Raw genomic sequence first — 14,641 nt, 5'->3', positions numbered from 1 at the left:
GTTTTAGATTTCACAGTTATTTTCAACACAAAACGGAGCTTAAATACAGAATATGTAAATCTGACGGACTGTTTACATGTTACATTTTAAAATCCGCAGCAAACCTTACATGCTTGCTGACACATTAAGTTAAATATTGATATCAGAGATGTTCTGTCACATTAGCGAGCATGTAAGGTTTGCTGCGGATTTTAAAATGTAACATGTAAACAGTCCGTCAGATTTACATATTCTGTATTTAAGCTCCGTTTTGTGTTGAAAATAACTGTGAAATCTAAAACTGTTGGGTGTAACAAGATGTCCGCTTGCCATCACCATCATTACTCTAGTATCACCGGTGTCCCCCTCCTGTCTCCTCCACTCTGGTGTCACTGGGGTCCCCCCCTCCACTCTGGTGTCACCGGGTCCTCCACTCCACTCTGGTGTCACCGGGGTCCTCCACTCCACTGTCCCCCCTTCTCTGGTGTCCCCCCTCCTCTGGTGTCACAGGTGTCCCCCTCCTCTGGTGTCACAGGTGTCCCCCTCCTCTGGTGTCACAGGTGTCCCCCTCCTCTGGTGTCACAGGTGTCCCCCTCCTCTGGTGTCACTAGTGTCCCCCTCCTCTGGTGTCACTAGTGTCCCCCCTCCTCTGGTGTCACTAGTGTCCCCCCTCCTCTGGTGTCACTAGTGTCTCCCCTCCTCGGGTGTCCCCGGTGTCTCCCCTCCTTGGGTGTCCCTGGTGTCCCCCCCTTCTCGGGTGACACAGGTGTCCCCCCTCCTCGGGTGACCCCCCTCCTCCGCTGAGTACAGACAGCCATGCTCCCAGGACAGACAGTCTATCTCCTACCAGCAGGTGCAGATCTTACAGACATTGTCTCCACATGCCTGCAGTCGGTGGTCTGAGGTCTGTAGTCAGCGAGCTGAGGTGAGGAGGAGTGTCACGCTGTGCACTGGCAAGCACACAGTCTCCACTGGGGTGGAGCAAGATGGCCGCCGCTCCGGAGCTAGGCCGAAGCCAGGGACTTTCCTACGGCTGAGGCCCTGGAGCGCTCCGCGGACCGCGAGGTGTGCCGATCCGAACAGGGTGACCCGTTCGGATCGGTGACGATCCGTTGCATCCCTAAAAAATAGGTTATTTGGCAAACCATATTCCATTTGCAGAGACTGAATTTTTTTTTTAAGAGGCTTCCTTGGTATAACTGAGGAATATACACTAGACCACGCTCAGACCAAGCAGAGAAGCCCCGCAGCTTATCTAGCTTGGAGTAGTTCCCATTGTTCCAAATACGGGAACAGTTACTATATCCTGTATATTGGAAGTGCTGCTTGGTCTTACTCCATATTCTGTCTGAGTACTAATGTGAGATAACTGGACATTGTTCTAAGCTCTCCTCCCTCTCTACATTACATTACACCTTCACTGGAAAGCAGTGTACGTACAATATTCTTAATAGGGTCAGACGGCTCGGGGTTTAGCATATCCAAATTCAAAAAGGTGTCTAAAAAGTGACACGCTTGTGTAATAATTGTCCACGTACATGTCGTACCCCCTTAAGAATAAGGGTGACACCAAGTCCCAAACAATCTTGCCACTGCTTCCTGTGTAGTCTGGGCAGTCATGCTGCTATCTTTTCCCTCGTATATCAGGAAAGTCCATGTATAGACAGTTGCTCTGCCACAGAGAGTTTATACATTTTGACCCCATATCTGGCACGCTTGCTGGGGAGAAAAGGTTTTAAAGCAAGGTAGCCAGAAAACATAATGGAGGATCAGTTTGAATACATCAAAATACTTAGAGGTGATGTTGCCTTATGCCAAAGAAGAAATGCCCTTGAAATGGGTGTTTCAAGAAGACAACCCCAAACACCAATAAGATTGTATCTCCATTTCCAGTACATCCTTCCTGAGGACTGGTACCCAGAACTGGGCAGCATACTCCAGGTGCGGCTGGACCAGAGTCTTGTAGAGTGGAAGAATTATCATTTTATCTCTGGAGTTATCCCCTTTTTAATGCATGCCAACATTCAGTTTGCTTTGTTAGCAGCAGCTTGGCATTGCATGCCATTGCTGAGCCTACAATCTACTAGGACCCCCAGGTCCTTTTCCATCCTAGATTCACCCAGTCTATAGAGTGCATTCATATATTTTTGACACACAAATGCATTGTTTTACATTTTTCTACATTGAAAAATGCTTATTTCTCCAGATTAACAATCATAAATCAAACTTTCACTTTTTAATACTTGGTTGCAAATCCTTTGCAGGCAATAACAGCCTGAAGTCTGGAACGCATAGATATCAGACACTGGGTTTCATCCCAGTGCCTCTACTGCAACTGTATTGAGTTCCCGCTTGTTCTTGGGGCATTTTCCCTTCAGTTTTGTCTTCAGCAAGTGAAATGCATGCTCAATCGGATTCAGGTCAGGTGATTGACTTGGCCATTGCATAACATTCCACTTATTTCCCTTGAAAAACTTTGGTTGCTTTTGCAGTATGCTTTGGGTTATTGTCTATCTGCACCGTGAAGCTGTCCAATGAGTTCTGAAGCATTTGGCTGAATATGAGCAGATAATATTGCCCGAAACACTTCAGAATTCATCCTGCTGCTTTTGTCAGCAGTCACATCAATAGAGAACCAGTTCCATTGGCAGCCATACATGCCCACGCCATGACATTACCACCACCATGCTTCACTGATGAGGTGGTATGCTTTGGATCATGAGCAGTTCCTTTCCTTCTCCATACTCTTCTCTTCCCATCACTCTGGTACAAGTTCATCTTGGTCTCATCTGTCATAGGACGTTGTTCCAGAACTGTGAAGGCTTTTTTGTAAAGGGCGTTTTCTTCACCAGGGAAAGAATTCTTCGGTCATCCACCAGTTTTCCATGGTCTTCCGGATCTTTTGGTGTTGCTGGGCTAACCCGGTGCGTTCTTTCTTTTTAACCACTTAAGACCCAGACCATTATGCAGGTTAAGGACCTTGCCCCTTTTTGCGATTCGGCACTGCGTCGCTTTGACAATTGCGTGCAACGTGGCTCCCAAACAAAATTGGCGTCCTTTTTTTCCCCCACAAATATAGCTTTCTTTTGGTGATAGTTGATCACCTCTGCGGTTTTTATTTTTTGCGCTAAAAAACAAAAATAGAGTGACAATTTTGAAAAAAATTCAATATTTTTTACTTTTTTGCTATAACAAATATCCTCCAAAAATATATAAAAAAACTTTTTTTCCCTCAGTTTAGGCCGATAAGTATTCTTCTACCTATTTTTGGTAAAAAAAATAAAAAATAAATAAATCGCAATAAGCGTTTATGGATTGGTTTGCGCCAAATTTATAGCATTTAAAAAATAGGGGATAGTTTTATTGCATTTTTATTAATATTTTTTTTTACTACTAATAGCGGTGATCATCGATTTTTTTCGTGACTGCGACATGATGGCGGACACATCGGACAATTTTGACACGTTTTTGGGACCATTGTCATTTTCACAGCAAAAAGTGCTATTTTACTGTGAAAATTACAATTGCAGTTTAGGAGTTAACCACTAGGGGGCACTGTAGGGGTTAAGTGTGACCTCATATGTGTTTCTAACTGTAGGGGGGTGGGGCTGGACGTGTGACGTCCGTGATCGTCTTTCCCTATATCAGGGAACAGACAATCACTGACAATACCACAATGAAGAACGGGGAAGGTGTGTTTACACACACACCTCTCCCCGTTCTTCAGCTCCGTTGACCGATCGCGGGACACCGGCGATTGGGTCCCTGGGCGCGGTCACTGAGCTTCGGACCGGGTCGGGAGCGCGGCGGCGCGCTAGCGACCACACGGCTGTGCCATTCTGCCGACGTATATCGGCGTGAATGGGTCCTTAAGTGGTTAAGGATGTTCCAAACAGTTGATTTGACCACACCTAAAGTTATTGCTATCTCTGATGGGTTTGTTTTGTTTTTTTCAGCCCAATGATGGCTTGCTTCACTGATAGTGACAGCTCTTTGGATCTCATACTAAGAGTTGACGGCAACAGATTCCAAATGCAAATAGCACACTTAAAATGAACTCTGGACCGTTTATCTGCTCCTTGTAATTGGGATAATGAGGGAATAACGCACACCTGGCCATGAAACAGCTGAGCGGCCAATTGTTCCATTACCTTTGGTCCCTTAAAATGATGGGAGGCACATATACAAACTGTTTTAATTCCTACACTGTTCACCTGATTTGGATGTAAATACCCTCAAATTAAAGCTGAAAGTCTGCAGTTAAAGCACATCTTGTTTGTTTAATTTCAAATCCATTGTGGTGGTGTATTGTCATGGCTGGGCTCAGCCCTATCCTTCTCTGTGCTGGCAGCTCAACTGTCAGCTAATTGCCAGCTCCCATCTCTCCACCTGTTGATGATCCTGTTCGTCAGCTATGCCTACTTAAAGCCTTCCAGGTCATTTGCTCTTTGCCTTCGCCTGTGTTTACATCACAATAGACTTTCTCCTGCATTCCTGTTGAAGACCTGCTTGACTACGTTCCCTCCGGTTACAGATCCTGCTTGCTGAACTACTACCTTTATCCCTGGCTCTTGGACATTGGCCTAGCTGACTACCAGATCCGGTTACTGAACTCTGGCTATGTTTTGACTACGCTTACTCAGTTTAACTTATTTTTATTATTAAACAAGTGTGATTTAACTGTACTTCGGTCTCGTTCTGATTCATGGTTTCTGACATGTATAGAGCCAAAAAGATCAGAATTGCGTCAATGTCCCAATATTTATGGGTGTCCTACTTTGACTTGTGGATTCTGCTGCATTTTGTAAAATTATTAGAATAGCTTTTACATTTTAGAATGGTGTGCCTCGAGCCTGTCTAGAATTTTTAAAGGGTGCCTTGACTGAAAAAAGGTTGAGAAACACTGCTGCTCTAGACCATGACCTGCTGTAACAGGCGCCGTCTGTTCCCTGTTGTAACAGGCGCTTTCAGCGACGTAATGTGTTCCATGCTGGAACGCATACGGCACTCGCGCGATGACGTCATCGCATGGTGCGTTCCAGCGTAGAACGTGGAAGTGCGCCGCTAACGGCGGTTTTCCTGAATTCAGTGCGATTGCACTGTACCTGGTCTCCTGCCTATAAAGGCATTCAAAGGAGACAGATACCCCGCTCTATTATTGTCGGCCGTAGCTGGCTAGGCTACAACCAAATAGCTACCAGCTATCTCTGAACTGCATCGCTCCCCATGCTGCAACACCGCTCCATGCTACAACTACTCCTTTATCACTGTTGCATCTACTGCAACACAGAGCCATTGCCGGGGACAACCTTGAGGCCTTTGCTGAACACGGAATCCCTATCTCCTGCATTGAAGCCTACAGACGGAAAAGTAGCTATTGTATCACTTGTAGTCCTATAAAAAGATCTGCTGCTTGAATTCCATCTAATACATTTGTTGTTACTTAATACGTCTTGTGGATATCAACATACTAATTGGGATATACTGCTGTGCTAAGGGCTGTTTGCTAAGGAGTACCTTAAAGGGTCAGCTACCCTCAAATTACCTGTGCTATATTGCCTCTCAAATGAAACTATTATTACCTGAGCTATAATTGTCACTCTTATGCAATTATTAGTTGTCGATACAACTCCTATTTACTACGTGTACTCTCAAAATACCCGAATTATAATTGCCTCTCATGTGTAATTATTAGTTGTCTCAACAACGCCTATTTACTACGTGCTTGACAAAGAAACTACCTGTTTATGGGCCTATGCCCTAAGTTGCGGAACATGTTCGCCTAAACTTTCCCATGCTAGGGGTTGACATATTTCATACCTTCTCCCTTAGTGGCCTAATGCACGACGCTATGTAATACGGATAATGACTTGCATACAGTTGTGCATTCGTATCTTTTAGTGCATACTATAATTTTAAACGCTAAGCTCTGGTCGCATGTTGTAATGCGTCCATCCTTAGTAGCTCAACGCCTTTCTTTATGTGACAGAGAGATGATGTAGAGATCCCCAAACTCCTGTTTGTGAGGAGTGACACCTGGGGCCCAATACGGAGTTGTCACATAAAGAAGAGCATTGAAATCTATGATAACTGCAGTTGTGGTTCACTCCCTTCACCAGTGCTGTTACACCTACTTACCTACATCCATTTGGGAGGGGAATGCCTAAATACACACATAATACTTAAAAAATAAAATTTTCAGCATAACACACCTATGTTTTAAAAAAATAAGGATATATTTATGAAGACAAGTTCACGTTAATTAACATTTATTTACAAAATTGCTGATGCATTTAACTTTGAATCCAAACTGACTCAAAGCTGAAGAACATGTTACAAAGTAGCGATGTAGAGTCCAAAATCTCCAATTTGAATCCACTGGATCAATAATAAAGACAGATTTTAAAAAGCTAAGCCTTCCGCAGCTCCTTGCTATGCTGGTTGGACTGGCATCGTAATTGTCAGCACCTGAAATACAGCCACAAACAGTTTTTCAGTAATCAGTTATATTGCATGGCACTTTATACAGTTCATCTTGAGAATTATGTATTAACAACAGGTGTGTGCTGTTATGTTGATTTACTTGTTAAATATAATTAACAGTCAAAAATAACACTTGTCAATAGCAGATGTAATGTAATCTTTTGCACTGTTTCAATCTTTATTGTATTTAAAGCATGAACCATCAGTTCTACTTAAAGTGTATATACAGGCAAAAATTGTATTTTGTTTTGCAAATAGTACAGAAAATTAGAGGAATGTTTACTAAAGTGAGGGGGATTGGCATCTTAGATGGTTGTCACTGTAATATTTGTGCTCGTTGGATGAATTGTCCCCACCTCTTGCCCTGGTGACAGCCCTAAAATTTGGAAGTTCCCATCACTTTCTGTTTTAGTGATGAACAATCACCAGAACACAGTTTGAATTAAAACCTGACCCTTGCCACTCAATCAAAATAAAAATAAAAAATAGCTTTTACATAAACTTTAATCTTAGCTCGAGCTCCTATACTGTATAAGTGCTACCATGGCCATACTAGGAGGAGGATATCTTGTGACATGTGTTAGGCATAGTTACTGCATAATCCTATGCATAAAAGAGTAAAGAAGACAGTATTGGCGTGTGACGTATCTACCCAAAACGATTATATTATTTGGTAGATATGAAGAGTTAAATCATCTGTACACTTCCTGATATCTCTCAGGTACTTGAAAGTGTAAATGTGCAAAGTTTTAGCCAATAGACAAATGGACACCATGACATCCAAGTCTTAGATCAGCATTATCAGCAATAGTATACCCAACACCTGGAGGAAGGTATTAAGCTTACCAGAACCTCAAATTCGTGGACAGAGGCAGACACTGCATGTGCAACAAGCCCAGCGATCGAGAAGTCTCTACTTCTGTTTGTCATTAACACTGCAGCTTGGATCAGAAGAGCAGATTGTCTCATCAGTAAGTTGCCCTGTCTGCCTCCATCCATGAGGTAGGAGGTTCTGGTAAACTAAATACTTACCACAAGGTGTTCGGCATGTGATCCCTGATAACTGCAGATCTGAGGCCCCGTACACACGCAGAATTCAGCCAGAATCGATCGGAGCCGTATTCTGCCGAGAAACCCGGTCGTGTGTACACTTTCGGCCGAGGAAACCGACGAGGATCTCGTCGGGCCAAATAGAGAACATGTTCTCTATTTCCTTGTTAGTCAATGAGGAAACTTGGCTCGCCGAGATCCACGGCGGCTTCACAAGAAACTCGATGAGCAAAACGATGTGTTTTGCCCGTCGAGTTTCTCGGACGTGTGTACGGGGCCTAAGACTTGGATGTCACGTTGTCCTTTCGTCTGGTGGATAACACTTTGCAATTTATTTATGAACGCTTTGATGGACACGCTTTCTGTTTGCGCATTATTAATTTATCCAATTGTGGATGTTATGATTATTTCAGGCACTGTATTTATGTGTTTTGTTGATTCATTTGCACCTTATTTTTAGTGTTGTCTATGCATATAGAATTTCTTTGACACATTGAAATCTGCATTTCGAGTTTTGGCAAAACAATTTTGTCAGAGATCCGATACATAATAAACCAGTTTCAGCCCACCAGGTTCCACCTGTAAACAGCATTTCACTTATGGGTGTACAGATCTTTTATTTAACTTCCAAAGCATCAACAGTAGTGTCTATCATCCTGACCATCCTACTTTACTGTGCAGAGAGTGCTTTAAGAAAAAAATTGACAGATGCATTTAGAGGAGTTATATTTAGACACATGAAAGTGGTCTCAAGTGCAACATCTGATATCATCAGAGGGCAGCACATCATATTCAGTGGACTGCAGACATGCAACATTAGTTGGTCAAAGACTACAGACGTGCTACAAGAGATGGTCAGACAGCCGACTTGGTGCAAGCGATGAGAGATTATAGGACTTGTTGGAGATTGAGAACATGATACAGGAGACAATCTTAGATTAAAACACATTACATAAAATTGATAGGGAACACATCTATTGCCTTTGCAAATCAATGCTTCCACATTTTTTTTATTGCATTTTAGTCTAAATATGAGATCTGAGGTCTTTTCGACCCCAGATCTCATATTTAAGAGGACCTGTCATGCTTTTTTCTATTACAAGGGATGTTTACATTCCTTGTAATAGGAATAAAAGTGACTCAATTATTATTATTATTTTTTTTTTAACAGTGTAAAAATAAATAAAATAGACTAAAATAAAAAAGCGCCCCTTCATGACGAGCTTGCGCGCAGAAGCGAATGCATACATGAGCAGCGCCCGCATATGAAAACGGTGTTCAAACCACACATGTGAGGCATCGCCGCGATCGTTAGAGCGAGAGCAATAAAATTCTAGCCCTAGACCTCCTCTGTAACTCAAAATATGCAACCTGTAGAATTTTTTAAATGCTGCCTAAGGAGATTTTAAGAGGAAAAATGTGTTGCCATTCCACGAGCGGGCGCAATTTTGAAGTGTGACATGTTGGGTTTCAATTTACTCGTTGTGACATTATCTTTCACAATATATAAAAAAATAAAAATAAATTAATTGAGCTAACTTTTCTGTAACTTTTTATTAAAAAAAGTGCACTTGTAAGACCACTGCGCAAATCAGGTTTGACAAAAAGTATTTCAATGTCCGCCATTTTATTCTCTAGGGAGTTAGAAAAAAAATTTATAATGTTTGGGGGTTTTAAGTAATTCTCTAGCAAAAAAATAAATAAAATGTTTTTAACTTGTAAACACCACATCTGAAAATGAGGCTTGGTCCTTAAGTGACTTTCCATGAGCTGTGCGTGTATTTCTTTTCCTTGATTTTAATGGATTTTCAATAAAGATATAATTTTTTTATGCTGGGAGTTTGGTCACAGACACAGACATAGGCAGGCAGCACGGGATCTCACAGGTCACCTGGAGCAGTGCACCTCTTGTCATTTCTTGCTCGCTCACCTTTGTTTCTTTGTTAAACTGAGCACCGCTTTCCTCCTGGACAATATTGTAGGGAATGAAGATATCCATAATATACAAGTCAGGACGTCCCAATAATACAATCCGATCTTCACCAAGGTCTAGTACAAGAGATCGGATAGAGGACTGCAAAGAAAAAAAATAAAAATCAGCATTTATAGGACTCCTTTTGGAGAAATGTAGAAAAATGTAAAATAATGCATTTGGGTAGCAAAAATATGGTTGGAATCTATACACTGAGGGGGAAATCTAGGATAGAAAAGGACCCAGGGTCGCAATGCCAAGCTGCTGCTAACATAGCAAACAGAATATTGGCATGCATTAAAAAGGGAAATAACTCCAGAGATAAAATGATAATTCTCCCATTTTACAAGACTCTGGTCCGGCCGCACCTGGAGTATGATGTCCAGTTCTGGGCACCAGTCCAAAGAAAGGATGTCCCGGAAATGGAGCGAGTACAAAGAAGGGCAACAAAACTTATAAAGGGTCTGGAGGATATTAGTTATGAGGAAAGGTTGCGAGCACTGAACTTATTCTCTCTGGAGAAGAGAGGCTTGAGAGGGGATATGATTTCAATTTACAAATACCGTACTGGTGATCCCACAATAGGGATAAAACTTTTTTGTGGAAGGGAGTTTAACGAGACATGTGGCCACTCATTAAAATTAGAATAAAAGAGGTTTAACCTTAAACTACGTAGAGGGTTCTTTACTGTAAGAGCGGCAAGGATGTGGAATTCCCTTCCACAGGCGGTGGTCTTAGCGCGGGGCATCGATAGTTTCAAGAAACTATTAGATGAGCACCTGAACGACCACAACATACAGGGATATACAAGGTAATACTGGAATAAAATCACACACATAGTTTGGACTTGTTGTCGTTTTTCAACCTCGCCTACCATGTAACTATGTAACATGGCTTTAGTAACATAAAATTAAAACTGTTGATATTTTTCTACAGTAGTCATCATGGAGGTTACTTGACACCTTTTTTCCAGTTTTCTTTTTGATATGATCTCGATAAGATGTGGGTGCCCATACCTCATTAGGAGGGGACTTCAACTTTCCCCTGCAAACTCTCATGAATTTCTCGACGGGTACTTCTACACTGCTCTATCGTGCCCTACGTCAGATTAACCACTTAAGACCCGGACCATTATGCAGGTTAAGGACCTTGCCCCTTTTTGCGATTCGGCACTGCGTCGCTTTAACTGACAAGTGTCGTGTAATGTGGCTCCCAAATAAAATTGGCGTCCTTTTTTACCCACAAATAGAGCTTTCTTTTGGTGGTATTTGATCACCTCTGCAGTTTTAATTTTTTGCACTATAAACAAAAATAGAGCGACAATTTTGAAAACAATGCAATATTTTTTACTTTTTGCTATAATAAATATCCCCAAAAAAGATAAAAAAACATTTTCTTTCCTCAGTTTAGGCCGATACGTATTCTTCTATCCATTTTTGAAAAAAAAAAAAAAAAAAATCGCAATAAGCGTTTATCGATTGGTTTGCGCAAAATTTATAGCTTTAACAAAAATAGGGGATAGTTATGGCATTTTTATCAATATTTTTTTTTTTTACTAGTAATGGAGGCGATCAGCGATTTTTTGTCGTGACTGCGACATTATGGCGGACACTTTTGACACATTTTTGGGACCATTGTCATTTTCACAGCGAACAGTCCTATAAAAATGCACTGATAACTGTAAAAAAAAAAAAAAATACAATGGCAGGGAAGGGGTGAACCACTAGGGGGCACTAAAGGGGGTCCCACGGGCGCGGTCACGGAGCTTCGGACCGGGTCGCGAGCGCGCCGCCAGCCGCGTGCTCGTGACCCCGTGGCTGGGCTCTTAAAGGCAACGTACAGGCCTGTGCCCAGCCGTGCCCTTCTGCCAACGTATATCAGCGTGAAGGGGTCTTTAAGTGGTTAATCTACAGTTTCACAATCTCAGATGACACTGGCGCATTTTACATCCTAAAGATAAAGACTATACTTTTTTCTCGGCTTCCCAGGCAAAGTATTCTAGGCTAATTTACTTATTCTTTTCTCAGGACAACCTCCTTTTTCTCAGTTCGGCTATAATAGAGTGCTTGGTTCTCTCAGATCATCATCCCATAACACTAATTTTGCACTCTCCCAAATTGACTTCCAGAAGTAAAATCTGGAGACTTAACCTCTCCCTCCTTAAAGACAAGGCCAATGTGGATAAACTTTGGGCCACCCTGCAAGAATTCTTTGTCATCAACGACACCCCCGATGTTAACTCCCTGTGGAAGGCTCAGAAATGCACTGACAAAAAGACACAACAGGCTTTAGTGTATTTTCTACTTGCATTTCTTCTTTGTAAACAATACACAAATGCACCAACTCTGTGGCAGCCTTTGAGGATCAAATGGAGGCCAGGCAGCAACTCCTGGAGGAGCAAGGCAAAAGAACTAGGTGACAGTACGTATTGAATCAAAAAGTGTTTTATGAGGAGCAAGGCAATAAAAGCAGCCAGGGCAGTTCAAGCTAAGGAGGGCAAAATCATCAGTTCATTGTATTAGAGACACCCTGGGAGATAAACATAGCCATAGCTAAGCAATTTAAAGAGTTCTATAGATCCTTATACAACCTCTCGGATTCACCTTAGCCTTTCTGGGCTATTGCTCTGGATTCCTTTTCAAGGCAACAAAACACATTGAAGATTTTCTATGAAAATACCGTCCTGTTCCCATCTACTGTGAAGATGCTCTGAAACTTGGAGGTTCCCATCGTCGGAGAGGAACTGGATAGAGTCTTGAAAGAAATGAAGCCAGGCAGAAGTCCTGGTCCAGACAGCCCGACTCTTCAATAATATAAGACCTTCATGGATATTGCAAAGCCGTGATGTCTGGCCACCTTTTGCTCTTTGACATCCTCCCCTCCCAGTACTCCCCACCTCTTGGGAGGCACACATTGCTGTGCTACCTAAAGATGGGAAGGATGATACCCTGGTTGCTAATTATCTTCCCATTTCACTTTTGAATGTGGACGTGAACCTTTATGCAAAAATCCTGGCTGTCTGCTGCCCTTTCTACCTTCTCTGATCTCTCAGGATCTAGTGGGATTTGTACCATGACAACACTATAAAGGCCCTGATTATCCATCACTGGTTGACCTTGCAGAAAAGGCGTGGCTTCGCTCACTCGACGCTGAGGGGGCCTTTGACAGGGTTGCATGGGATTATCTAGCAGCAACCCTTAACTCTATTGGCCTATTCCCTAAGATGCTTGGCAACATTCAGGCGCTGTATTCCGTCAGAGTACATGTGAATGGTCATCTTTCAGACATCTTCTCTTTGAGAAATGGCATGAGGCAGGGCTGATTCTGTTTTCTTCCTTGAGCTGTTCTTGAATAGAGTGTGGTCCAAACCCACTATTGATGGGCTGGAAATACACAGCAACATGTATAAAGTAGCCGCCTTTGCAGATGAGATATTGCTCTTTGTCAGAACCTCACTTATCCCTACCAAACTTGCTTTGGGATTTGGAACAGTTCAGGTCTCTTTTCAATCTCAAGATCAATTATGCTAAATTGCTTTGAACATTAGGAGGCAGAGTGCGGCCAGTCTAATTTTCCTTTCCCCTGGTGTTCTAAAGTCATGACGTACTAATCCCCAGACACCTGCCGCAATTTGAGCTCTTGCAGTGGTCCTATCTCCAAAATTATAATTTTCTGACCACCCGGGGTTCCAAGTCAATGTGGACAAGACCACTGATGCCTTTGGAAGCTTTTTGTACCTGTAAACCGTTAGATCTACATTATACAATTCTTTCCAAGATATTGCCTCAACATTTTCTATTTCTGCCTGTAAGTCCTGGATGCGAGACTTGGACATTTCTCTCGCTGAAGAAGCCTGTGAGACCATTTTCACATGCATCCACAAGGGCTTGTTAAATATATCCATACAGGAAAATGGGTATAAGGGTATAATGTTTTAACCTGTTGGTATTTGCACACCTTCCTTACTGCACAAATGTTATCCTTCAGTATCCTGTCAGTGTTGTCGATGTGGTGAGGCTGTTGGTTCAATGCTCCACATATGGCGGACATGCACCCGTTTACAGCCATTCTGGATTCAGGTCCACAACATTATTACTAAAATTGCATCTTTGAAGTTGGACTTTTTTCCGACGCAGGTTAATACAGATAAATTATGTATACCTCGTCTTTGGCATTCTACCATTGTCCCCACAATGTGTGAATGGTTCCGCAGGATCAATAGCATGGAGCAGATGGCGGTATTGATATATATTGCACAAGATACGATATCTAGGTTTACCACCACCTGGGCTTGTTGGCTGGGTTTTAAGACGTCTGCCGAATACAATTTCTAATTGTAGAATTTTTATAGCTACCTCTACTACCAGTTAGCAATTAATTGTACTTGTTTTTTTCCTTTTTTATGCTCACCGGATCGCGAGAGTCTAGCGAAACTGCTCTCTCATCCCTCCTTGAATTCGGGAGATGGGTTGCGGGAGAAGCTTTAGGATGGCTTATGACAGATTTGGACCCCCCTTTCCTTCTACCACCACCCCCAACATTTTTTCCCTTTCTCACTGCCTCTCCTCTTGGTCTTATCTGTTTCTACTTCTTTGTTTTTGCTGTTCTTGATCCTTATTTGACAAACCAGAGCCTGCTTTAAATGGGAGCAACTAACAAGGGGAATGAGAAACACAAGTGAGACATGCTCTCATATTGTTATTATTGCTTTAGATTTTGTGTGTCCTCCGGTGTATTGTTTCCTCTGCAAGACTATCGGTATAGGCATATCCCCATACCTACTATGGTCCTATATGTATGCTCCATGCAGGTTTCTTCTTTTGATTATTTTTTTTGCTGTCTTTAATATTGTATGTTGTGAAACTTTTTTTTCAAGAAAACATTTATGAAACAAACAAAAACAAATTAAAGCCTACAGGGACCTTCAGAGACTGTAATAAAGCTAAAACAAAATTACTTACCACTTTAGGCAAAGATATTTCAGCCACAAGAAAAGTTGGGTGCCCTTCCGAAGGCTCTGCAATTATTGTAAATTCTGGTACCTCTGGTGAGCTGAGAATTAAATCATATAGCAAAAAAGTCATAAATCTAGATCCATTTAACATAAGGTAACAAAGTCTGGTCTTGTGCTGGTGACACACATGACAACATTTTTCT

The 14,641-nt window shown here is 42.1% G+C and overlaps 1 protein-coding gene across 5 annotated transcripts in view; it reads right to left on the bottom strand.

Moving 5' to 3' along the window:
• Window positions 1-6,231: 6,231 nt before the first annotated feature.
• PIH1D1 (PIH1 domain containing 1) overlaps window positions 6,232-14,641 on the bottom strand; it is a 44,953-nt gene continuing 36,543 nt past the window's right edge. For 3 of the 5 annotated variants that reach the window (XM_040327632.1, XM_040327633.1, XM_040327634.1), the window contains exons 9-11: window positions 14,446-14,536; window positions 9,443-9,586; window positions 6,412-6,447 (exon numbers count right to left, since the gene is read on the bottom strand). In XM_040327632.1, the coding sequence (XP_040183566.1) occupies window positions 6,412-6,447; window positions 9,443-9,586; window positions 14,446-14,536 (271 nt within the window). Of the gene's footprint in view, window positions 6,448-9,442; window positions 9,587-14,445; window positions 14,537-14,641 lie in introns of all 5 variants that reach the window. The other 2 variants (XM_040327635.1, XM_040327631.1) reach the window with 1 other exon arrangement.

Source organism: Rana temporaria, chromosome 10, assembly GCF_905171775.1.
Source record: "Rana temporaria chromosome 10, aRanTem1.1, whole genome shotgun sequence".
NCBI lineage: Eukaryota > Metazoa > Chordata > Amphibia > Anura > Ranidae > Rana > Rana temporaria.
This window is presented reverse-complemented; position numbering and strand designations above follow the sequence as displayed.